The sequence below is a fragment of the Sturnus vulgaris genome, chromosome 1 (genome assembly GCF_052056855.1).
Source record: "Sturnus vulgaris isolate bStuVul1 chromosome 1, bStuVul1.hap1, whole genome shotgun sequence".
NCBI lineage: Eukaryota > Metazoa > Chordata > Aves > Passeriformes > Sturnidae > Sturnus > Sturnus vulgaris.
Genome location: NC_142243.1, coordinates 48561490 through 48584079, shown reverse-complemented (window position 1 = coordinate 48584079; position 22590 = coordinate 48561490). Strand labels below are relative to the sequence as shown.

The following is a 22590-nucleotide window of genomic DNA, read 5'->3' as shown; positions in this document are numbered from 1 at the left end:
AAGTGATGCTGTTTCATCATATGAGTGATTGTGGGAAAAGTTCAAAGGAGCACTCATGAAGGGGTGAAAGCTGAAGCTAAGAGATTTGGGGATTAGGTATTTAAAGAAAGCTTATTCAGCCTGACTTTTTTCTTTGCCTTTTTAAGAATATCGATACGTAACCTACTGAAGTGGCCCTGCAAGTTATGACAGAGCTTGAAGATTCTATTTAGTCCTTTGCCAAAGGCCCTTCTCTACTCAGGTTGCTCTGATGTGCCCCGAAGTCAGTACTGCTTCAGTCCTTAGTTCTTGAAAATTCATTATTTGCTCAAGGAGAATCACAGCACACTCCTGCTTTTCATTTTGGGATCATCACTACAATGTTCCTTGATTTTTTTACTTCCTTAAAGCCAGTATTTGATTAAAAATAAAGATGTTTAGGGATCGGATTGCTTTTTGCTTTAGTTTGTTTGGTTTTTATTATGTTTGTCTCAGATAAGGGATAGATTATAGAAGATCCATTGCTTTTGATTCTGGTTATTTTCAAAGAGCAAATTTAATCTGTTATATTCTCATCTCTATATCTGTCAACATTTTTCTTGTTACCTCTGTACAATATGGTAGATCATCTGCTGTGTCAGCAGAGCTTCACATTTCAATGTGTACATAAATCTAATCCTGTTTTGTGAGTGATGGGCCCTAGTGTTTGTTTCTCAGGAGGCAGGGTGGACCATGCTGTTATAGAAGCGGGAAAGGTTCTTGTTTTAACGAGAACTCTGCTTTTTTCCCTTTATTTCACTGTCCCAGACTGAACTACAAAACTTGGCATAAACAAAAAACTTTGAGAGAATATTCAGGCAAACAGGTAGTTGCTTCCTCTTCTTGCTGTCAGTCTCCTAAAGGGTTTATATTGTGTTTTGTTTACTTTAAGACTGCAGACCAGGGCTGTTTTTTCACAATAGTGTTTTGACATCCTTTGCTCCAAGAACTGGGATTTCATTCAAATACGCTATTTTCAAATACGCTGATTGTATTTTACATTTATTTTTTGAAGCTCCTGCCTATACATGTTTTATTCTACCCCCTTTTTTTTTCTGTTTTTAGCCAGTGAGACCTGCAACGATTTCCATCCCATGTTCTTCACCCATGACAGATCGTTTGAGGAGTTCTTCTGTATCTGCATTCAGCTTTTGAACAAGACATGGAAGGAAATGAGGGCAACTTCAGAGGACTTTAACAAGGCAAGAAAAAGGGCTGGGTGGGAATAACTGGGCAGAATGGTGAAACAATGCCATATATTCTTACCTAGATGCACAGGGATTTACTAATTCCCATTCTGCTGAAAGCCTAGAGATTTATCTCTTTGGATGCTTTGCACATCAGAATGCCAGCATTTAGAAAGTGCTGGATTGAGGATGGGAGATGTAAGGAGGTTCACAGACCTTTTTCAGTCATGTTGCACTGCAGACTACGAGACTAAAATCCTGGCTTGAGGGGATATTCTGCCTTTTTATGTTAGCAATATTATGCTCAAGTGCTGCAGCCTCCAAGGTTGTAAATAATGCAGAGAGAGTACTGCAGTGATAATCCTGTACATCCCTTTCATTTCATGTGAGCACTAAAGTGATAAAATATTCAAGAGTGGACACAATCATGATGACAGAGTGCTGTGCAGTTTAGCCTGCTATGACAAAAACAAAACAAAAAACCCCAACCCAAACCAACCAACCAAAAAAACCTCACCCACAAACAAATAAACAAACAATTAAGCCAAAGCAAACAAACAAAAGAAAATAGCAAAACTAACAAGCAAACAAAAAACCACATGCACACACCAAAACAAACCACCAAAAAAACCCCCACAAACCCTGAAAACTAGTGAAATAAAAATTCAACCAAAAAGCTCCTCGGTAAGAATTCCGGAAACTTCAGCCAATCTCCTGACCCTCAGAAAAGCTATAAAGAACAGGTCTGTCTTAGTGGTCCCTAGACATACAGTTTTTTACCCAATTTACTATGCGGCTGAACAGTATCTCTGGTGTTTTCTAAGAATGAGGCAAACTCACATTTTTGTGGCCAACTGTCATCCTTATCTTTGTTGGGATCCTCTGACTGGATCTTGAGCCTCTCCCTGGGAGATGTTGGTTGTAGAACTGTTGGTTGTGAATGGAAAGTGAGACTGCTGCTCTGTCAGCATGTGCCTTACAAGTGCTCTGAAGTCACCAGACTCAAATGCTATGTTAGTGCCAGTGGGAATGATCATGCCTGACTTCTAATTTGAACTGTCTATTATTGAAGTGGTCCCAACAACCGTTTTCTACTTCAGAGTGAATTTTTAGCTCACAGTGAAGAATAACCTTTGTTGAGTTCTATCAGACAAGTTAGTTGGCAGCAGTACCAGAGCCCTCGCTGAAGAGGGAAAGAAGCCCAATATACACATTGTCATAGCCGGATGACCTAGAGGCTTGTTCTTACATGGAATCTCCTACCTAATGATCCAGGAAAACAGAAGGAGCAATAGCCGAATAATTCTCTGAACGGCATGGGTTTGCTAAAATCAAGAGCTTAAAAGGCAGCTTTATGAACTAGCCTTTGCTAGTTCATAATATGTGGTTGTTTTAAATAAATGTATTAACTGCTGCTTGTTACTTAGAGTAACTCAGTAGAAGAAGGATTTTTCTACATAATTTCCCACAACATGAGTTGAAATATTATTAGCAATCCTAGGGAATTTAGATAAAGAACGGTTCCATTTCTGGCACCAGACGAGATCACCCTAAAAGGAAAACAAAGAAACGCACTTCACAGTCTTGGGCATTGTTGTGGATGTTCATAGGAGATCAGGGAGTTTTTTCACTGATATGACTAGTTTGCTACTTGTGTTTTCTGTTGCCGATAGTCTTGCAACTTCACCTATCAGTTCTGTCAGGTTCAGTAACATTTGCACTGTGTCTTACTGGATGTGTCATTGAAGACATGGGTAATTCTTAACTCAGTGAGGCAAACCTGAAACATTTGCCATTGGGATTCTAGGATTTGTGTCTGGTGGTGGCACTGTGCTGCATGATCCTGAACCCAGGATGTATGCCTGCAGAAATCATTCTTGATTTTGTAACTGTTTCTGTAAAAGGGAGTAAATGCTAAGCACTTGCTTCTGTCATTTCTGACACTTCTCTAATTATGTTTTGCTTATCTAAATACTTTCTGAGAGTCATAAGGAAATTTTTGTGCACTTATCCACTTCAAACGACATGTGGTGGTGATGTGAATTACTCAGCTGATAAACATCTGAAGGGATCTGTGAGTGAAGCAAACTGTGTTGTTGTGTGGGCTTGTGAAGCACTCGAGGGTTTGTGGGGGCTGATACGTAATATGGTGGTGCCCAAGGTTTACCCATCTGATTGGTGGGTGACAGCTGCCAGTGCAGCCCATGGCTTTACCAACTAAACACCACCAATTTTCATCCTTATCTGGCAAGAGTCTTTGGTGATCACAGCATGTTAGTATTCTGTCTGTATCTTCCCTGCATGCTAAGGGTACCCATTTCTGTGCACTTTTGAAAACTTGGCAGGCAAAGGCCACATAGGCCTGGGGAGCATTCAGGCCGTCCTTTCAGAAGTGAATGGGAAGAGAGCAGACCTCACAAGATGCAGTAATTTACTTGTGTGAAGAAAAAATTAAATCTTCCATCTTCTCTTTGTGTTACTATTTTTCAGTTTCAATAACTTGATTGTCATGGCAGTGTATGAAACACCACTTAGTTACAGTTTACTATGCCCTTGCTTGATGGGATCATTTGTTTTATTCCTTTCTCCATTCCTTCCTTCCTTAAAACCTCCAAAACAAAACTGGACACTCTCTGTATGTTTCTTGGTAACTCTTGAGACCTGGACAGTCTGCTAAAAAATCTAGACTGCTTGCTTTTATGTTTAATCATAATTGAAGAAAATGAACTTTTTAGTTTAATTTCAAACTTTTGATTAATCACAGTAGCTTGTACATTGAGGGTCTGTAGGAGGTCTGTGTGCACATACAGAGAATTATTTCCTCCTCTCTTGAATTGGGAAATGACAGACACTAAAAGAGGCAAAGTGATTGAATTTCCCCTCAGGTTTCAGTGCCTGCTCTCAAGGGTTCTTAAAGCCACATATTAAGACTTTCTTTTGATGACAAAATGGCATAGTGTGCCATCATAGTTCTTCAATTTATGCTGTAGAGATTTCACATAGGTTTGTTCCTTTTTAAAGTTTCAAAAATAATTAAACCAGCAGTTTGCTCATGGTTAGAAGAATTTAATGGCATTTTAGTGAAACATTTATGATCTCATACTTTATCCAATTCTTATTCATTAAAAGAGACACATTTTGTCAACTCTTGCATGAGGAAAAGTCCTTTGATGTCTATGGTGATAGTATGACACTGTCAGACCTAAACCCTTTTTTTCAGTCTCTCTATATACTAGTAGATGTCTGAATAGAATAATTCAGACAGGTAGCTAAGCTTATATTATGCCTTTGTAACATTTTAAGACATGCATAATTCATATTTTGTGAGTTTCCTAGAGAAATTAAGATGCAGTTGTATAGATAGACATGCAAGCGGCAACAATTCCATTTGAAACCTTTTTATTTTTATTTGAGCCTACAGATGATCAAAGGACACTTTACAAGTTTCTCCAGAGTCATTTGTGAGCAGACAGCATGGTTTATGGCTTTGAAAATATAATCTAGTCTCCAAGCTTTACATACTTCTGTATGTTTTATTAAAGCAGAAGAAAGCATTGTGTATTGATTTTTTGGAGTCAGTGCTGACTGTAAGAAAACTGGCCCGAGTTATCTCGAATCCAGCATCTAGAAACCTTCATCAGCAGCCTGCCCATTTAAATAGGTGCCCATGAGTCAGATTCCATCACGCAGGGACTATCTACACTCTGCTCAGAGTAATCAGCCTCTGCTGCCATACGGATTGAGACGTAATTAAGTTAGTTTGAGGTTTATTGTTTATTCTTAACATGATGGTAGGTGGAATTCAAAGTACCCTCCCAACAGTAAAATTCCTCCCATGGGGCCAAATGAAAGCATACTCCCGAAGGAAAATGTTTTGGTGATCCCCACTAAGTGTACTTTAGTAAATGCACCTGGATTGCCCTAATGTGGATTTACATTGTGATTGCTATCTCTTTAATGATCTTCTTGTAAAGTATATGTATTGTTTCTTGGGATACAAGGAGACAGCAAGTAGGACTTTGTGTAGGGGACAAGATTATCCTCTTAATTCTGGTTTCCATAGATTTCAGTCAGCTACTTTTCATAGGTTTGAATAGGAGGAGAGGTGAGCAAATGGTTTATTTTAGTTGCAGCCATAGCTTGTCTTATTAAACCTGCAGAATAGAATGAGCAATTTGCTAATTCTGTACCTAGTGTTGTACCATCTTAAAAAAAAAGCAGATTAAGAGTAAAAATAACTGCTTCCAGTGCCAGCGTAGAAGGAAAAAGACAAAAAATTTTGACTTAGCTAGCAGAGTGCTGAAGCTGCATTATAGAGAATGGGCACAATGTGGCTGCTTTTATTAGTATATTAGTATAGTTGTTGGGTTTTAGATTACCAAAAATGACTACTCAAAACAAGATGCAGATTTTCATTCCAATGTGGCTGAAGTTAAATAGGACAAGTCAAAACTGAAAAAAATTTAAGTACTATGATATAAGGTGCATGAAAACAAAATCTGCTGCATTCACTAAAACTAAAGGTTTGAGGAATAGGAAAGTGGTTGGCTAATGATGCTGCCAATGCATTTTTCTTGTTACTTAAAAATTTAATTAATTTGCCCTCTGGACATGTGTTTGAGATCATCACGGTATCTTGTAATAATATTATATAATATCGTAGAAGAAAAAGAAAATATTTTGTAATAAGAAATTACAGACACCTCAAAAAACTGGTTTCAGCATTCAGCTAGTATCCATTTCACAGTGGCAACCTGGTGAGGAACTGCTCTTGTGGTATCTGGCTATTTCAGGGACACGCCAAGCGGCAGCAACAGATCCCCCTGCAGCAGGGGGGGTCTGCTCAGTAAGAGGATAAAACATGTCACTGACAGGCATACACATAACAAACTGCCTTTGTGGTGATCAGAAGAGTAGACATTGTTCACAGCAGCAACAGATGCAAACAATAAATGCCCTATGTGAGTCCTGTAATTAAATAGCAAAGCAAACACAGAGGCATTGGATAACCACAAAAGATGTTTATGGCTCATGCTCAGACTCTGCGAACATTTTTTCTTGGTCACTGACAAGATAACAGAAAAGGTAACCAAGCGTAACATAAAAATGAAAAATACTGTTTATTCCCTCAGTGGAGGTTTAGAAAAGCCATGCTGCAGGTTTCGCATCTTCTCCAGTGTTGTTATGTTTTCAGCAGCTGTAGGGATGCATAATTGTGGAAGGCTGGGTTCAAAATATGACTAAGTGTTCAAGGACAGGCTCTTAAGAAGCAAACTTGTGTGAGCAGTGGTTTGTGTGAAAACATGTGGGGGGCCAAACCCACCATCAGATAATGTGAGTTACCCCTGAGGAAGCAAAGGCCTAGGGGGTCATTTTGAAAGTGTCAGCAGTTTGGCAGAGGAGCTGTCACCAGCTTTGTTGTCACCAGTGCTCCCTACTGCAAAACGGGGAAACTCGAGGAGCAGATCCTGTCCAAAATGCCCCCTGGCTGCAACCTTGTTGTCCTAATGCTAGTCATTGCCATGGTAGCTCTGTGCCTGACCTGGAAGTGACAGGATTTTCCCTCACTCCTGTGGGAGCAGCAGGTCCCCAGCATGCTCAAGTGATCCCCTCTAGTGGCACTAACAACATTCTGCAGTTTTCTGCTGAAGAAAAGTGCCCAGAGTTGAAGTGCCTCAGCAGTGCACCAGCTGCAGGGTCAAAACCAGAAACAGGATGTCTGGCCACTTGCTCCAGTCTCCTCCATCACCCTGCCACAGATGCAGTAGCAGCTCTAGCCCCAAAGGAGTGCTTTCCTCTCTCTGTGGCTCTATTTCCTCCAACCCAGCTGCACAGGGAGGCTTGTAGAAGGATGGCAAATGGAAGCTTCAGAAAATGAAATAAGCTTTACCTCAAACGAGAAAAAATAATTCAGACAAACTTGAAAGTAAAATCCTTTGGTCAGTCTTTAAACCTGTCACCTCCTTTTCAATTCAATGAAAGAAGAAAGGAAAGGGATCATAAATAGCTCTTCACAGATTCCCTCCAAGGAATTATTGTTTTCTTGTGGGTCTGAAGCAGATTAATTTAACTTCTTTTGGGAGAAGCTTTGGAACACTGTTCTGTCTGCATTTTACTGTTGGGAAATGTCGGGCTAGTGGAATGATTGCACTTCTCTGTTAGTTTTACTGCACCTTCCCTTGAGAATGTGTTGTTTATATCAGTCAGGGATATTGAAAATAAATTATGCTCACATAGAATGACTTCAGTATTCCCCAGGCTAGGGAAGATTAGCACAAAGTAAATTCCATGTTTACACACCTGATGCCAATAACACTTTATTAACTTTTATTGGAAACAGATAATTGCTATAAATGTATTGTATCATTAATTGTGAAATGCACGGATTTATAAAAAATTGTGACAATTAACATTTTGCAAGTCTGCTGCATAGATTACAGAGAAAATGAGGCTTTTTAATTGAAGAAATTACTCCCTTCAAATACAGTAAGAATCTTTTAGAAAGCATAATTTGGGTGCAGAAAAATTGTCAGGTCTATTCCATTAACAACCTCTTCCTTGAGAATGGTTTTTTTAAGTAGTGCAATTGAATATGACGCAGAAAGAGCTTGTTTAAGACCTTTCCCTAGCATTAGGTCAGTGCTCCCTCTATGCTTTTTGTGGCCTAGATATTCCAAATGTATGCCTTCATCAGCTGCTCTGTTTAGTCTTCTCCACTTCTGCACATGCCAGGATGGGTGCACCAACAAACAGGTGGATTCTTCAAGCCAAAAATAAAGGAAAGGAAAGGATGTTTCAACAAAACATGTTATTGAAAAGAAGAAAAGAGTATTTTAGTGTAATCTACTCCATGGCCAGAAGCTTGTCTTGTCCTTTCCCCTGTAATGAAAGACTGTGTTGGTTTCAGCAATGGAGTCTCTTATTTATGGAAAACCTAGCCATCATTAGCAGAGGGGATTTTACCCCCAGATTTCTAGTGAAGCCTGTGTGTTACTGTAGAACACATACATATCTGTGTAACATGCTGGAGATGATAATTTTTAAAACTGCTGGTACTTCAAAGCACTCTTCATTTTCATCTTAGTGGGTGCTGATCAAACCAATAAACTTTCTCAGCCTTCAAAAAAATGACTGAGTGGAAAGCCTGATAACCAGAGGAGAAACACTTGAGTGTAGGTTATCTGCTAACCACTTTTTTCCTACTCCACAGAAACTTTCTGCACTGGGAAAAAAATGCCTCAATTGCATGTAGAGTGTATTAGTTGTGAAGGGAAATTATATAACGTAACTGGAACTGTCACGGAAACAGCATATTTTGTGATATTTCCCCTGTCATTCCTGTCTAAAAGTGTAGATAATAATCAGATCCCAGGAACCACTCTTGTCTCTTTATTCTTATTTGTTCTTTCTAGGATATGTTTTTGTAGTACAGTTAAATCAGACGTGCATGGCATATGGCTTTTTGCTGCATGAATTGCTGCTGATGTGAATGTCAGTGGGCATATAATACCAGATTTTCATTTTGTGAATCACAGTGCATGGAATTCAGCCTGAGAGCTCCCCAGACTATAGACCTTATTATAGGCAAATAAAAAAGGGAAGGAAACGGGGAGAGGTGATGTCTCGGGTATTTTGTTTCAGTTGAAATGAGGTTATCGTGATGAATGATGCAGCTAACAATGAAATTTTTATAGCCTCTCTTGGAGGAGCAGAAGAGCTTGTATTATTGTTGGTTTGCTTTAAGTAATTGTAATCTAAATTGCCTTGTGGTTGAAAAGAGCAGCAGAAATCTTTCATGTGTCTTGTAAGCAAAGCCAGGGTGCTTATTTGTTTTTGTCTCATCTGTCCTTTATACAAATGCCCTTCATTGTTTGCCGCTTACATCTCTTGTATTATCTTGATTGAATATGTCAGTCACTATTAAAGAGGCATTTACCAGTCAGTCGCTGCTGCTGCCTGTCTCTATTTTTAGCACATAAGGTAACTGGCCAGCATCTGACAAAGCTGATCCTGCTACCCGATGCACCAGTGTAAATTAAGGTTGGCTGTGATAGAGGCAGATGGGAGGGAGGGCTGCTGGAAGGCAGTGTGAGAGGAGAGGATGGTGTGCAGGTGCAGTTGGGCTCTCCTCTCTTTTACCCATACCAGCTACCTCAATCCATATCCACACCATGCACACTGGGCCAACACAGGTACCTGCCTCTGCTGACTTTGTAGGTTACCTTTATTAGGTGGTCACAGGTTAAACTGGGCCTTGGTGTGCTAATGTGAACTTGTCCTCAAGTTCCCAGACACTGGATGAGCGGGAAAATTGAGGAGGTGAAGGATTCAGCACATACTTTCTGAAGTAAGTGTTAGGTTTTGCCCCACAGAGTATTTAGCCTTGAGATCACAGCAGAAACAGTTGTTATTTTGCACTGAGAGTTAAAGAGCCTGCTGGGGGATGGAAAGTGTGTGCCTCTAAAAGTGGTAAAGCTCTTTTTTCTTTGCCCTTTCCCCTCTTCACTGTTGATTTGAATAGTATGCAAAAAAATCTTGTGGATTTATTGATGACTAAAATGTAATTTATTGGGAGGTTCTATCCCAGTTCCTCAAGTTACCTTTATATGTTGGTTATGGTAAGCAGAGAAGCAAGGCCCCCAGTAAGATATATGAAAGCTGAGGAATATCACCTTAAAAGCTGAGCACAGGAATGGAGACAGATTTGATACCATGAAAGTATATTAACCCAAACAACACGGAGAGGTGAAAGAACAAATATCATAATCCTTGAAAAAGACATTTGTGTAGATGATTAAAGATCCTGCCATGTCAGCTGAAGATATTTCTGCCATAGCCATGAAACAGAAATGCTCAAGAACCAATTCTTTCACCAAGAATGTCAAGTCTGCTTCTAAAAGATTTCTGTGAAAGTATCTGGAGAACAGCTTCCACACATGCTTTGAATTTTATGATAATTTTTTTCTCTGAAGACTTGTCTTCAGTTTTCAAGCATCAGTTTTCTGTCGCAGGGAAACTGACTGATCTTGTGTTGCTGATAAGAGAACCTCAGCAGCAAGAGCTTAAAAATTGCAGTTCTATCCATTTGCTTGAATAGTACATGCTGCCTAGAACTTTTGGTTGTACTTAACCAAGAGCCAAAAGAAACCACAGGTCGCATCATATCATTGTTATGTTGTCAGCGTCTTCAGAAGCAATTGACCAGCCCTTCATAGTGAAAATAACATCTCTAAAGTCACCAAGGGGAAAAATGAAACATCCTTGTAAAATCAGATGTGTGAGATAAAGAACGTAATCTCATAGCTGTCAAGATTTTCAGATTCCTTCCAAGAACTTATTTTTATGTAAGCTAGGGTTCTGGAAATTGTTGAAGGACTGTTTCCTTCCCTAGGGATCTAGAAGTTGTTTTAAAGGGCTGTTTTCTTCCTGTCATTTTCTTTTTTGATCTGATTGTCATGTAACTGATAGCTCTTCTTCATTTTAAGGCCTATATGTGATTTTTTTTTAAAGCTAGTGACTCGATGTAGCAATCTTACTGAATTTCTTTCTCTGTTTTAAGTGAAGTTTCCCTTAGCTTTTCTCTGTGTTCAGTACTCCAATCTCCAACAGGATTTATTCCCCCAGACTTTGTTTCTGCCCGTCCTCTTTCCCTGGAACAATGGCATGCCTCATAGTACTTCCACCTGCGTTAAGGAGGGTGTTAATGGCTTTTCTCACTTTCTAGCTGGGGACAACTGATGGCTCCTTTGGGCAGCCACATCTGTCAAGAAGCCAGAAAAGACCATTTTAGGTCATTGAATATTGGAAGCCAGTTTTTGGAGGCAGGATGGGTGTTACTGGCAGCTATGTATTTTCAGCCGTGGTAGAAATCTGAAGGCCACTGTTAAAATTGTAAGGTCAAAATTATATGTGCACATGTGTTTCTTATTCCTAAAACTTGATCCATATGGACAAAAAAGTCTTACCTCAGAAGTAGTGGTATAAATACAACACTTTAATAATGATTGCAGAGAACAGGATATTCTTTTATCTAGCCTAATTCTGCACACAGTGGACTTCAAAGTTTAATTTACATAGAGAAAAGAACTGTCTCCACCAATCTGAGAGATGAACTTCAGGTAAAAGGTATTGTATGTGTGCAGATTGAAAATCGATTCAGTTATATACATGGCCTAAAAGGCCCTTTGCTGTGTAAAATCTTTAAAGTATGAGGCAAAATCTTTAAACTGGTGGTTCTACTTGAGGAAAAAAGAAAGAAAATATCTCCATAAAACTTATTTACCTTTGTATGGGTTAAGGGTGTTTTATTGCCTTGATGCTTTTAAGCTTCAGGGAACAGGATGTTTCATAGCTACTCAATTTGCTTTAGTTATTATAATTTGAAAGAGTTTGATGATTCTAATTTCCTTCTCTACGACTCTTGATTTTAATACTAGAGTAACACTTCAGTATCTTGTATAGATTTTTATGGTGGCCAGGGTTTTGATAATAATTTCTGTGGATATTTTCTTTGACACTAAAATCTGAGGATGAGTGACTGGCACAGCAAATTGAGGACTCAGAAAGGTTAGTTTCATGTTTTACAAATATCTCTGTATATGCTTGCTTGCTTGTAGGACAGTCTCTGGACCATGTATCATGTACCATGAATCACCAGTGCACCTTTGTGTGGTGTGGACTAACTGTATGCTGGGTTGCATTAGCTTTAGCACAACTAGCATGGCAGAGGAAGGGATTATTTCCCTCAGCTTGGCCTCTATGAGGCTGCAACTGCATGACTGTGTCCAGTTTTGTGCCCTAGAAATGGTGAGAAACTGATGAAATTGAGCTAGTCCAGCAAAAGGCTACAAAGATGATTAAGGAGGATGGAGCATGTGGTGTTCAAAGGGAATGTGAAGGAACCAGATTTGTTCATCGTGAAAAAGGCTGGATCCAGGGTGTATCCACTTATACCTTCTGCCATTGTTTGAACAAGAAGGATGAGGAGAAGATGCACACCCTTCTTCGAAGTACAGAGAGAAAGAAGAAAAGAGATGTTGCAATGAAGGAACTCATTAGGATGTAAGGGTTAAATACTCCCAACTACTGACACTGGTGCAGCTCTTGAACCAATTGCATAGAGAGATTGTGAATATCCTTGGAGCAAAACAGAACTTGGCCAGAGTTGCCCTGAGGAACCTGACTTAAGTATGAAATTAGCCCTGCTGTGTCTGCGGGACTTGATGCCTAGAACTGGCTAGCAACCTGAATTATTTTGTAGTTTTATGGGTAAAAACTACTTTCTTCTGCAGTAGGATATCTTATCCAAATAGGAAAAAATATTAATTCATATCATTAATCATCATTAAAACAAATTTAGATGGAGCATCAGCCAAACTCATAATTTTTTCTAATGTTAAGTAAAGTGTAAAAGATCCTTGTGATGGATCCTGTAGCCACTTTAAGAAATCAGGCTTTCCCCAGTAACTGTGGTGATCCCTTTAAAGCAGTTTTAACTTGTCTTAGCTCTGACAGCTGAACTGTTATTACTCAGAGGCATTCAAGCTGCTCCAGAAATGTGATGTTGAAAGCATTTCTTCAAAATTTTCTTGCCAACATTCACAAAAGTATGTTATACTAAATGTTTACCACTGGCTATACTGCAGCATAGCTGACATGGTTAACTTCTCTAACCACAGTAACGTATTAGCTCATTTGAACCCTAATACTTAAAGCAGACAATGTGTGTAAAAGTTGCAGAGCCATGTTTGGCTACTAGTGGATTGGTTTTGCGGCTGCTTGTTGTTTTGTGGGTGACTGTTGTGGTATAGAGGTTTTTTTATAAGTGCTTTTCTTGTACCAAAACCTTGGCTTTCGGCTCCATTGCTTACAGGTTCTAGCTTCAGGTGCAAGCTGTCATTTCACCATCCCAAGAAGTTTCAGGTATTTCTTTTAAGCGCAGGTTTATGACCAAAGGAGAACACCACTTAAATTGGCAGAATATACAAAGGGTAAAAAAGGAGAACAGAAAGATGATAAGTGATTTTTAGTAGGATAACAAGAGTGCATATATTATGTCTTCCTGTATGTTGCTTGAAAAGTTAGTGGTAGAGATGGGAACTTTGCCCACACCTCACTTGTCAGTGCTTTGATGACAAGACAACTATATCTTGGTTTCTTTTCTCATATCCTGATACACAATTCTGTTAGCAAGGAGTGTTTTTTTTTTCCTCTGTGGTGGAAGCATCTTCCACATTTAAGCAAAATATTTACCCTTCGCTTACATTCTTTAAAGGTTAAAGTAATGAAGTGGTTAGATACAGTGTTTGCTGTACTTTTGATGTAAATGGCTAAAATGAAAATGTTTGGCTATTTGAGACAGTAATGAGAAGGATGAGGATAAACTGAAGAGATGGCATGCACACTGTCTTTTTGTGCACAATCTCATGCACAGTTAGAAGCAATAAAAATTTGAGAGCAATTATGAGAGAACCAGAGCTGCCAGAAATTTTTTTTCCCTCTCTCTTGAAATGACTGGAAAGACTGCAGTCATAAATGACAAATTTAATAATCAACCAGTATTTACCAGCACGTGCATATATATGTGAGCACAGCATTGGCAATGTTCACCAAGGCAAACTAGGGCACACTGTGCCTGCCCAGAGTTAGCCAGCACTGCAGCTGGCTTTTTGGGAGTGGACTTCTGTGACTGCCATAGGTGTTAGAGATGCTCTGTATTGGGCAGAAAGTAAGACAGGACCTTGAATATAGAAACCTCTTCATGGTGCCTGTCTCCAGCACATCAGTGCTGTTATTGCCAAGGAGACACTATGCCTCGGCCTTTCTGGAAAATAGTTCCCTGCTGTCCAGATGTGAAAATTAATTTCTGGCTAACAGAGAAATGTTGAGCAGCACTTGACAGGACAGCAGCTCAGGTGTGGAAGGCAGCCAGACCTCACTGCAGGCTGTGGCTCAGGTAGAAAGGTTGTCTACAGTGACAGTATGAAAAAATATATTTATAAAAAAGCTTACAAAAGCTTCACATCCTACAAGGCAACATTATTCTGGTTGAACTGATAATTTTAAAATAAAAAGGCTGCAGATAAACCAAAAAAACCAGAAGATCCCTTCTCTCTGTTTTTCCAGATAGTGCAAAGTATTATTTAAAAAAAGAAAAAAGAAAAGGATGTTAAAAATCTTCTTATAAATCAAAAGAAGAAAATCAGGCAAAAAATTGTACAAGCAGCATTAAGCTGCAAAAATTTTCTTTGGACATATTGCAATATCTTTTCAAAGCAGCATATGGGGTTTATTCTGGTGACTCTAATTTTAACATGAATGGGAGTCACGTGGAATACTCCTGACATACTGCTTTGAAAATATATCTCTGCACAATTAAGGGAGACTGAAATATTTTTAAACATCTATTTTTATTTTTTTAAACCAATTCTGAAATGCTTTTAAAGGAAAGCATTAATGGAATGGAAACAGTCCAATCCTGAACAAAGCAGTAACGTAACAGGTGGAAATACTACTGGCTTAGCACTGTAGATCTGTTTATGTTTCAGAGGCTGGGTAATGAAGAGTGAGGAAAACATGGAGTTTGTTGCAATTGCCTTTGCATTGCCTGACCTTTATAAATTTGTCTCTTCACTTGGAAGATGAAGTAGTCGTTCCACCTACCATACACAAAAGGCAGAGGGTTCAGCAAAGAGAGTATAAGGTGGGACTTGTCTCTGCCATGGCAATTGCCATGCAACAGTATTTACAGCATCTTTAGCTCCTAGATGATCAAGTCTGAAGAAATATGTACACTGAAGATCAATTAAAGAGAGGCTCATTAGCGGGAAGGAAGTTCTGAGCAGATGCACCAGCCCTGACAAAGTGAGCCAGAACACTGATAGAGCTGGGCCTGGTGTGTGGGCTGAATGTGAAGTGAGGTTGCTGCAGGGAGTTCAGAGAGTCCTTTCTGACAGCCACTTCTTCCTACCCATCTTCAGAGAAAACAGTCTTAACAGATTCTTGAAATGTTTTGAAAAGGATAAGACAGATAATGTCCATAAAACCATATTGATGAATACAGACATGAACATAGTGAGGAGTATGGACAGTCATCTGGTGTCCTTCCAGACAAAGATGCCGAGAAAGAGGGAAAAAGTTGCTTTTCCTTTTCTAATACTTTTTTCTTATTTTCTCTCTGTTTTTTTAAAACTGAAAAGGCAAGGTTTATTTTTATAACTTTAGTTTTCTGTGTGTTGCTGCTTCAGTGCTTGAGGATCTCCTCTGATTTTTTGCAATACCTTATTGCCTGTCTTACTATTATTTATCCATCTTGGCATCAGAGACACGAGAAAAAAGAAATTGCCTGCCTTTTATTCTTTTCATTAAATCTTCACCAGTGCTATCATGAAGCTGAGCTCACCTGTTCTTTTTATCCATTGATTTAGAGTAGTTTCTCCAGTCATTCCAATAGAACTGCCACTTTCCAGACTTAAACATGAGATGAAACAGGCAGCATAAAGAAAGGGTATTTATGCCAGCCTTATTTAAGCAAGAGACTTCATTTAAGCAAGCCTATTTTTATAGTGAGATTATTTATACTACATTTGGCTGTGAATGGGCGTGTGTGGGCACGTTTCTGTTGTGCATGCAACACGTGTTTAGGGAATGTATATTTGGATACACATTTCCATGTACCCGAATTGAAAAAGTGGCTGTTAGTGTCTCTGAGAAGGGGATGTTTTTGAAGTCCAGCTCAGGGAGATGCTGAAATCCTCAGGAACAGATGCCTGCTGCCAGAGACTGACATAGAATAGAAGCATCAGTAGCTCATTTTCTGTGCTCCGAATTACCTTATGAGGGTGTGGATGGAGGATATTGCCCTTTCTAGCTGAAGCTAAGTGCATGCTTGCAATAACTACATGGTAAACAGTCCTAACTGTTCATTCAGCTTATGTGAGCGTTCATTTGACTTTCATTCTTGCATGAGGTGGAAGCAGACAGAATACATTCTTCTCAGGAAAATTTGCTGTGTGCTTGCTGGACCTGGAAACTGGACTTGTGTTTTCTGTTCTTCTCATTAGCTGTAGTCTTGGCAATCCCTTTCTGCACCACCAGAGCCTTCTGACACCCTTCCATGCAAGCCTGGAATGCAAAAGCAGTAATAAGGGGATGTGAAAAACATGGATTGGTCCTCATCAACAGCTATTAAAATAATAGTCTGGAGATCCTTCAGCGGCAGCTGGGAAGGTGAACCAAGGCAAAGATAACTCTGTAATTGAGTTGTTTTCAGTATGCTCTTTCTAAACATCATCAACTAGCATTGTCAGTCTGGCCTTAAAGGTGAACAATTACAGAAATACAGTTCCCTCTTAAGGCTGCTGGGTGTCTGATTGTAACTCTTAAATAACATACAGCAGAAGCTTTAAAAATTCAAACATACAGAAAACTCTTCTCAATAAAAATCCCATTTCTTTTTCCAGAATGCAAAGGCGAGTAGATACGGGGCTTTTAGAAATCCAGAGGTGTTTGCTAGCAACATCCATTGTGACAGTCTTAAGCCCCGCTTCAGGTCTCACACTACTAATCTCTTCTCCATTAGCAAGGGAGAGCATGAGTTTTGTGTGAAGAGATTTAATCTTCCTGTGCAGCAGATGTGCTGACACATGCATTTCTCTAGTCAATGGTAAAAAAATCTTCTGTTTAAGTAGTTCCTAAGTACCTATTAATGTAATTAACATTTTTTTTAAATCATACGTCATTATTTAAACAGTGAACCATGACAGCATCAGACTGCATTCAGATAACTGAGACAGATGACCTTTTTCCTTTATTTTGTCCATCCTATTGCTTTTTGGTTTTGTTAAAATCAGAAAAGCTAAAGAAATCATTCTGTTGCCATTTCATATGATTGAATAGAGATTTAACTACCATCTTCCAGAAGAAGAAAACCACAATGCACTAATGAATAAGATGGAGGGGGAGCATGCATGCCAGTAAGAGGCAAGACTGAGCACCTACAGGGCATAATTTGTTTCAACAGTGTTAGTATGAAGTACATTCCACAGTGCCCATCCTATGGACAGCCAAGCATTAAATGGAAGTCTTAGACTGTTTGGATTGAAGATAAACCTGACTGCTGTTGCTTGTTTGGCAGCCTGTGTAAAGCATGAGCTGGAGAAGTAGCTAAAGATGGAAAGCAAAATGCTGCAGTGATGTGAAATTGTTCTGTTCTGGCCATGTCTACTCCAGACAGAATGACTGAATGAGAGAACTGAGATTACAATGATATGACTGAAAATGCTCTCAGTATGTTCCAAAGGGCTTTGATACAAAATTGTGATATATATTTGAACAATGTGGGCAAAGGAGGGAGCAGGGAAAATACTAAACCAAACAGTGGATGAAGAATATGTGATAGATTGGGCAGATAGTGCTCATATGGTCTGAATGTACTGAAAATTTTAAAACTCATAAGGTGATTTCTGAGCCTCTAGAAGTTGTGTATTTAAGAGTGCTCTGTGAGGAATCCTGAAGCCAATGATATATACTGTGAAACCTTCTGCTGTGTCCTGTCTGGATTTATTATAATTGATTTGAAATTCTTCAGTGCCCTCCCATGCTATATGACTGCAATGTGTGTTTGAAATTGCAAGAATTAAAAGTTGCAGACAGCTGTGAGGGCTTATGTATTTTAAGGGCTTTTTTAATATGACAGCTATCCAAAGACAAACTATGATTGTATATGACACTGTAGCCAAACCTAAACATCACTTGAGGTTGTTTGCCTGCTGTACCTACTGGTGTTCTTACCAAGGTTATAAATAATTTTCTTTTTCTTTCTTTCTGCATGTATCAAAAATGATGCAACTCCAAATTTGATCACTGTGACAGAATAGTCTTCCTCTAAGCAACCCAAGTTTTTTTTCTTCCTATTTCAGAATACGTTTCTCATGTGCATTTGTGGTGCCTTTCTTCTTTTTGTTTAATTGGGTTTTTGAGTTTCGTTTTTCTAAGTTGTTGATATTTTGGTTCTGCATCAAAGACAAGGCATTTTAGATCTTGGAGTTAACATTGGAGGTGTAAATGGAGCCTACAGTCATGTTATCTAGACTAGGAAGTCTCCTTTCACTACTCAGACTATGTGTAATCATTTAGCAATAGGAAAACTGAGAAATATTCATGATAGTTCCTGTAGCCAGTTTCAGGATTGTTTGTAGGCTGTCTGTGGCTTAGCTGAAGAGCTTCAGTTGTCAGGGAAGATGAAGAACCCCTAGACAGTCATCATCCAGACTCCTGTTGTGTATGTCCAGGACTGTTGAATGAAATTCCATAAAGCTCTGATTTTCTTTAATGCACATCTTGGTATCTTGAAGTCTTTTAACATGTTTATACATCCTCAGAATGTGGGCAACCTACCCAGTGATGCAGGAAGAGACTTTAATGCTCCCTGTGGTCAAAGCATAGGGGAAGATAGTGAACACTGAACACACTCATTGGTGCTTGGATGGTGGAAACGCTTTGCAGAATGAAAGGTTCTGTGCTTCTGTAATTCATATAGACCTTCTGGGTGCTATGGTTGCAGATCACCTCTGAAGGTCATGTCTGATCTGATTTGCAAAGCTGTGTTATTGACTTTTCAGCAGCCTATATATCACTTGTGTGTTCCTAGTCAGATAAACGTTGTGTTTTGTAGTCAAGCTGTCTTAAATGGCAGACAAGATAGATGTCTCTTTATGGTCTGGCCCGGCATTTTAGTTTCTGTTTATGCGTTACTATGCAGAAACTTCTTTCTGATGCAGTAGTAGTAGAAAAAAAAAAAAAAAACCCTCAAAGCTGCTCATTTGAAATAAAGTGTAGGGGCCTCCTACACTTGAGGTTTTCTGATACTAAGATTTGGAAAAAACAAAATAAATGTGAAATATGGCTTTGGAAGTCTCTGAAATACTTTTTTATACTATAAACAGATAGGTCCTAATTGACACTTCAAGAATACAGATGTGAAAGGGAAAGGTGTAGGCCTTCCTGGAACAAATCAATAGGACAAATTGTTCCTGGTGCAAATCAGCTGCTTCTACAAATGGGCTTTTGAAAGGGCTTGAAAGTTTACTCCAGGAATCAACAGGTAATTTATGGCACTGGAAGCAGAGTCACTGGGAGCCAGCCACCAAGTCTATGACTGGGGAACTGTTAGCAGGTTAACCATCTTTCCCTTTAGGTATCTAGGCTAAAAAAAGAAAAACCCACGATCTAGAAGGATGAGTAAGCATTATATCATCACCGATTGTTCCTCAGCTCCCACACACAAACAGGTCTTAGCCCATGACAGCATACTGGCAGGAACTGCTGTCAGATTGACAAGTAGCAGTGAAGCCTTCCCGGAAGTCTTTTATCCTCTTTTATCCTTTTACTTGAACAACATCATTTTATCCTGCTATCTTACAAGACTTTTTCACAAATCTTATATTATTGTGCTGCTTTGAAATGCCTGTATTTTTCTAGCCTTGAATTTTTGATCTCCCTTAAAAGCTTTCTTAAGTATCTGTGTCCTGTCCTGCTTTAGATTGCAAGGAAATTATTAGTGTGTTTATTCTCACAACACAACCTTCTGAGGAAAAGAAATGCAATTTTCAGGGGAGATTACTAGGAAAAAAAAGTGACAAAGGTCACTTTCTCAACTTATGAAAGGTGAGATTTCATAACCTTAAATATAGTGGCTTGCTGTTGTCAGAAGCAAAGATCTCTGTCACTTCTGCTCCTTTCCCATGAAAGAAAAGACCTTAAAAATGGGTCTTCTGAGTTCTTAACTGGTTGCCCTAATCTGGGACACAATCTTCTCCCTGTCAGCATGTGAAATGCAGATGGGAGTTTTGGAAACTGGACCAAGGGGAAAATTTCCCCAGATACATCGAAGTTGCACTGCTAATCATTATTTTTCATTACAGTGGGTCTTTGTTTAACAAAGCACAGCCTAATGAAGAGTTTAGAACTCTGTGTATCACATAACAGAAAGGAACAATTTATTTCATTAGGATCTTCTTCAATTTAATATTGGCTTAAGAAAATATTAATTGCAGGGACCTCCTAGGAACGTGCCATTCGGTTTTTGTTGTCCAGTAGAATTTAAACTTGTTGGTTTGCGTGACTGTTTTAAGCTCTACATATTGACAATGCTTCCAGTCCATGACATTACAATAACAGCTAGCAAAAATAACCTTGGAACTGATGAAGTGTTTCACCATTCACTAACAAATGACAGAGCATGCCCTGACTGCCCTCTCCCCTGTGTGATTTAGGTGGAAGGAAAGGTGGGAGAGGGATGGAACTGGACAGATTGCTTTTTTCCACAACAAGTTCTGTCAGCAAATCTAGGCTTTTTAATTAGCCCTTATTCCCTTAAAATGTACACTGAATATCTTTAAATCAGTTATCAATATCACAGTTTAATATTTCAGAACTAAAAACATTGACAACAAAAGCTGGCAAGCTCAGGGTAATCCTTATAATGATGGTCCTGCTCCAAAGGCAAATGAAAAGCTAGGAGTACAGCACTGCCAGAAGTAAACCCTTATGGCATCCTCAGCCATTACAAATACAGTTCTCTCAGGTCATTTCTATGTCAAGAATCACAATTGAGTCACAGATGCCCTGAAAAGCCAAATCTCTGGAGTAGCTTTTTCTTATGGCCTTTCTCTTGAGGCTTGGAAGACTTTCATGGACTCTAGACTAAGGTAGAAGACATTTAACAGGGAGTGGCCATTATTGTACAAGGAGATGAATCTACCTGCAAGGCTCTGTCATGGTGCATTTTAAAATTCTTCTATTTATCATGGCAAATTGAGTGGATTTCTGATTTTCGTACAATATTGAAATGCTGAGGTTTTTTAAGAAGAGCTTTCATTTTTTAAAAATTTTTCTTTATTTAAACAAATGCAAGTAAGGGTTCCTGAGAAAGGAATGTATCCTCATTTCTTTTCCATCTGAAATTCTTAACACCATAATAATAGTATGTCAGTGTCTCATGGTCTGTCTGAGGATATCTTTTTAATATAAATGCATTAACTTCATTTTTCTTCTCACTTTGCAGTTTCAGTAACAGAAACATGGAAAGGATGACAGATTTTCTTCAGTTGTCCCAGAGAAAGTCTGAGGAGCAGCCAGAAAATTCCCCTAACTGCAAAGTTGTTCCTTTGCTTACTGCATTTTTGACTTAGGAACCTTTTCTCTCTCTCTCTCTCCAGTGTTGCTTCCTTTCTTCTAATGATCTCTCCTTCCTTATATTGTCAGAGGTCAGGACAGAGATTTCGTCAATGACTAGCAACCCTTTGGGCATAAAGATTTCTTAATGGTGTGTTTCATCAGGCCCTGAACAGGACAAGGAATGCCCAGTGTAGAATTAGTTACATGAAGATTCTGGTGTTTGTAGGTGCCAGATGCATTTTTGGAGGTTTTCTAATAGCTGTCTCAGATTTTTACCTTGTTTTAGAGAGATACAATGTATGGAACTGGAAAGCAAAATACAATATTTTGACAGTAGTCTTGTCTTCTGCTGGCCAGTTACTTAAACTTGAAATGTGATTAAGGGGTATTATTTATTGGACCAAGTCCAAAAGAGGGAAGATGATCAGAGGGCTGGAGTGTCTCTCCTATGAAAACAGGCTTGAGAGAGTTGTGGTTGTTCAGCCTGGAGAAGGGATTGCTCCAGGGAGACCTTACAACACTTTCCTTAGATGGAGAGGGACTTTTTACAAGGGCATGGAGTGACAGGACAAGGTGTAATGACCTTCAAGTGAAAGGGGATTGGTTTAGATTAGATATTAGGAAGAAATTCTTTACGGTGAGGGTAATGAGGCACTGAGACAGACTACCAGATGGATGCCCCATCTCTGGCAGTGTTCAAGGCAGGGTTGAATGGGACTTCAAGCAACCAGCACTCATAAAAGTTATCCCTGCCCATGGTAGGGGGGTTGGAACTAGGTGATCGATCTTTAACTATTATATGTTAGGATTGTGTGATTTGGGCACACAGACAGTGTACCTCCATAGCATATGCATGCATGCATACAAATAAATACTCCTGGGGTATGTGCACACAAATGTATGTGTTGTGGCGTGTTTGCACAGGGAGAAAGTCAACACGTACACAGGTGTCTCTGCATGTACTTTCCCAGCATTTATGAAAAGAGAGAGCAAACTCACAATCAAGCAGCGAGAGCAGAGGAAAAGAAGATGAGATTGCAGTTGATTATGAGCCTGGCAGCAGATGTGCTACACAAATCCAGCCCGCTGCATCCAGGCTGTTTCCATGGCGATGGAGCGAGTAATTGTGGAGCTCCGGCGCGCTCCGCCGCGGCCCCGCCAAGGTGGACGCGGGTGCCGGGTCCCCATCAGCGCTTCCTCCGGGTGA

General features: G+C 39.4%; 1 protein-coding gene and 1 long non-coding RNA gene across 16 annotated transcripts in view; one reads left to right on the top strand and one right to left on the bottom strand.

The window, feature by feature from the left end:
• The window catches only part of ELMO1 (engulfment and cell motility 1), a 321603-nt gene that overhangs the window by 204834 nt on the left and 94179 nt on the right, over nt 1-22590 (top strand). For 14 of the 15 annotated variants that reach the window (XM_088166186.1, XM_088166250.1, XM_088166262.1 and 11 more), the window contains one exon: nt 1084-1220. In XM_088166186.1, coding sequence (XP_088022312.1) covers nt 1084-1220 — 137 coding nt within the window. Of the gene's footprint in view, nt 1-1083; nt 1221-22482; nt 22587-22590 lie in introns of those variants that run through there. The other variant, XM_088166264.1, reaches the window with a different exon arrangement.
• On the bottom strand, nt 14596-22517 carry LOC148225193 (uncharacterized). The gene is made up of 2 exons (XR_015804259.1): nt 22383-22517; nt 14596-16328 (listed from the first exon to the last, which is right to left on the bottom strand). It is a non-coding gene; the product is annotated as an uncharacterized LOC148225193 (long non-coding RNA).